This window comes from Monopterus albus, unplaced genomic scaffold (genome assembly GCF_001952655.1).
Source record: "Monopterus albus unplaced genomic scaffold, M_albus_1.0 scaffold284.1, whole genome shotgun sequence".
Classification (NCBI taxonomy): Eukaryota; Metazoa; Chordata; class Actinopteri; order Synbranchiformes; family Synbranchidae; genus Monopterus; species Monopterus albus.
The window spans coordinates 506772-510834 of record NW_018128164.1 but is presented as its reverse complement, the minus strand read 5'-3'; the positions used below and the strand labels follow the sequence as shown (position 1 = coordinate 510834).

The 4063-nt window shown below is 39.9% G+C and overlaps 1 protein-coding gene across 1 annotated transcript in view; it reads left to right on the top strand.

Annotated features, from left to right (window-relative positions):
• Positions 1-218: 218 nt before the first annotated feature.
• LOC109973207 (cytochrome P450 2K1-like) overlaps positions 219-4063 on the top strand; it is a gene marked incomplete at its 5' end in the record, with an annotated part of 11120 nt that continues 7275 nt past the window's right edge. The window contains 4 exons of the mRNA XM_020622613.1: positions 219-323; positions 987-1166; positions 2542-2683; positions 2783-2967. Coding sequence (XP_020478269.1) covers positions 219-323; positions 987-1166; positions 2542-2683; positions 2783-2967 — 612 coding nt within the window. The remainder of the gene's footprint in view (positions 324-986; positions 1167-2541; positions 2684-2782; positions 2968-4063) is intronic.

Sequence of the window (4063 nt, the reverse complement as noted above, 5' to 3'; positions counted from 1 at the left end):
TAACCTTCAGTAAATAGCTCTTCAGTAAAATATTTATCAAAAAAAAAAAATCATTTCATATATATATAAGAAGAAGGCCGTAGTGATAGATGTAACAATCCCAAGCGATAGCAACATCAGGAAGAAGGAACACAAGAAGCTTGAGAAATACCAAGGGCTGAAAGAAGAGCTAGAAAAGATGTGGAAGGTGAAGGCACAATTGGTCCCCGTGGTAATAGGAACACTTATTTGGAAGGAGATATGAATACACAGACCCTGTCCTCCAAGCGACTGTTGACAAATACCATGAGTCCATCCATCTGATTGGATCAGCTTCCATCCTGGTACTACATAACAAATTCAGATGATTATAAGGACATTTAACATTGCTGTGCAAACTGACAAGTTGTTAACCTTCAGTAAATAGTTCTTCAGTAAAATATTCTTTTCAAAATTTAATTAGTGCTCATAATGCAGGAAAAATACCCCTGTGAGTGTTCAGTTTTATATATATACACTATTGTTATTTGTTTTGACTATTATTGACATCTCAGTATATAAGTAAGCCTTTACTGTTGTATTATTGTTGGGTTAACTATAACAATGCATCATATTTTATAAAATCTTAATCAGCAAATGAGCTATTAGCTGCTGTCATTGGCTAAATGTAGTGAAGTAAAATATTTTTTCTGAACTACGTATATGAGAGTAGAAGTATAAAGTTACATGAAATGGAAATTTTTGGGTACAAGCATCTTAAAATTGTAACTAAGTACTGTGTCTGGGTAAATGTATTTAGTTGATTGATACTTATGACTTAATATAAACTTGCAAAGATCTTTCTGAGAAATTAAAATTTATGACCCACCAAACATTTTTTACTTTAAATAGATTAGCTAAATGAAAAGGCTGATTAAATCAAATGGTCCAAGGCTTAAGTGCTCATGGCTTTCATAAATGTCAAATTGTACAATATTTAGGATGATTTGTTTCGTGCACTATTACAGATTTACAATATGGTTCCTTGGCTGGGCCCTTATCTTAAAGACTGGAGGGATTTGATGAAGAATACAGAGGACACCATAAGGGAAAACAAAAACAACATAAAGGCTCTGAAGCAGACTTGGAACCCTGAGATGTGCAGATGCTTTGTTGATGCATTCCTGACCCATAAGCAAACTCTTGAGGTGAGGTATTGAACCCCAGTGAATCAACTTCTGGGCTAAAATTGGCAATCAGTCATTCATTCTTTAATGTCCATGGCATGCTGTATACTGTATGCGCAGTCTGCCTTTGCATACAGTATACTGTAATGTGTACATATGGTAGTTTGCTTGCATAGGTTAAAGAGCTCATGGCATGCTTTTCCTTGTTTTCTGACTTATCTACCATGTTAAAACTGTGAATTATCATCTTAGACGTGACCTGAAGCTCAAAATAAACATTACGTGATAGTTTAAGGATTTCCTTGAATGGGCATAATGGTTACTGCCTGCAGCAGTGTTCCTATACAGGGACTGGCTGCTTTACCTGACCGTGTCTAACCTACAAGCAGCAGCCGGCCAGTGAAGCACCCCGGGTGGTGGATGATCAGCTCATCAATGCTGGATCCCCCCGGAGCACAGTACCTGTTTGTTTTGGCTGTTTGTGGCCAGTGTGTCTGCCGCATGTGATGTGTTGTTGGTTAATGAGCGAATTAAAGATCCATGATATTACTGTCGGTGCTACACTACCTTAATTAATTTCACTACTTTGGGACTGTATGTAGTAGTTTGGGGGAAGATGCAGGGATCACCTGTTGGATGTTTCCTCAACTAGGTGGGACTAAATAGTAAATCAAAAAAACATGGTGCAGGCCTGTTAATGCGTTGTTTCTGCAGACGATTGTTGTAAGGCTGGAGAAGTTACTATGTCTGCATTATGCCAGTTAAAATATGAGGTTTCTAATTTACCCACTTTGGTTAGAGTGTTACACATCTCTTTTCATTGGTACACATACCGTTGTTTACCTATCTATGATTACTGTTGTTGTGGTTTGTCGTGCTGTCCACGTTCATATTCTGGCTCAAACATGTCGGGTAGGATTTGAGGTGTTGTCATTGTCGAACATAGCTTATTTGTTGTTTGTTTTTTTGTTTATACGTTGTCCTGACTTCCTGACAGGTCTTGTCAAAATGTTTCCCATTCAAAACTCAGTTTCATGTAGGATTCAGGTTAGGGGAAACATCTCTATGGGGAAATAGATTTCCACAACACAAGCAACAGGAGTTGTGCGCATTCATGAACAATCCTCTCGTTTTCAGGAGGTTCTCCTTGTGATATTGGATTTTATCATTCTGAAATACAAATTATTTGGAGTTATGATGAGTGCTAGGATATTGTTGCTGGTTAATGAGCGGATTAAAGATCCAGATCCATTTTATCATTCTGAAATACAGATTATTTGGAGTTATGATGGGTGCTAAAATAATCTAGAGATACCCAAGATTAAACACTAAATGGTTAGAAATGAACATGCCATGGGGGCTTTAAATATAATCTCTATTTTCTGTGTTACACTAGGAGTCTGAAATCAAGAATTTACACTTCCATGATGACAACCTCCTCTATAGTGTGATAAATCTGAGTGCAGCTGGAACTGACACAACAGCAACTACACTTCAGTGGTGTTTACTTTTCATGTCCAAGTACCCTCATATTCAAGGTGCACAAACATACCCACATGCTCGTCTCAACTAACAGTGCTATTATGAAATCTGAGCACATATTTATCAAATCACGTTCTTGCTTTATGTGCATCCAGACCAGGTCCAGGAGGAACTGAGCAGAGTGGTTGGAAGCCGTCAGGTCCGAGTAGAGGACAGGAAGAACCTGCCTTACACTGATGCTGTCATCCACGAGTCGCAGAGACTTGCCAACATCGTCCCCATGGCCCTTCCTCACAAAACCAGCCGAGACGTCATGTTCCAGGGCTACTTCATCAAAGAGGTCAGAGGACTGTTCAAATCAAAACCAACTGTATTAATCCCACCATAGGCAATTAGTTTTTGGGGTCAGCTTGTACAGTATAAAACATACATGACACATAAAAATGACATAAGTGACACTGGGGGGTGGGGAGACCTGCAGAGACCCTAAGGGCAGCAAAGTCAATTTGTATTTGCATCAAATTCGAGTTGATCATCAAAAACGTACCCAAGTATTCACATGATTCAACAATATCTACACTTTCCTTGTGTATAATACATTTCTTTGCTGCATTTTTACTCCATCTAAAATCAAATGATTGTGCTTATTTTGTTTTAGAAACATTAAAGTCTAGGAAATAAAATCAGTTAGGGCTTTGCCATGGTTGGATTGTGAACCTTGAAGAAGTGACAGTAGTGCAGTGTCATCAGAAAATTTCATCAGATAGCTTCCACTGACTTCTGCGCCGGTCCCAAGCCCAGATAAATAGAGAGGGTTGCATCAGGAAGGGCAAATTTGCCAAATTTAAACATGCGAATCATCAGTGCAAATTCCATATCGGATTGGTCGAGGCCCGGGTTAACAATGACCGCCACCAGTGCTGTTGACCTACAGGGTGCTGGCGGAAATCAGACTACTGTTGGTCGAAGAAGGAGAGGAGGTAGAAGGATTCATAGACTGAGAGAGATGAGGAAAGGTGGGAGTATAGGTCTGAGAATAGGGACTCTTAGCATTGGCACAATGACAGGGAAAGGTAGAGAGCTGGTGGACATGATGGAGAGAAGGAAGGTAGATATACTGTGTGTGCAGGAGACCAGGTGGAAGGGTAGCAAAGCACATAGCATTGGAGGGGGATACAAACTGTTTTATTATGGTGTGGACAGGAAGAGAAATGGGGTAGGAGTGATCCTGAAGGAGGAGCTCACGAGGAATGTTTTAGAGGTGAAAAGAGTGTCAGACAGGGTGATCAGTCTGAGGTTGGAAACTGAAGGGGTAATGTTGAATGTAGTCAGTGGTTATGCTCCACAAGTAGGGTGTGAGTTAGAAGAGAAGGAGAGATTCTGGAGTGAGTTAGATGAGGTGATGGAGAGTATTCCCAGAGGGGAGAGAGTGGTGA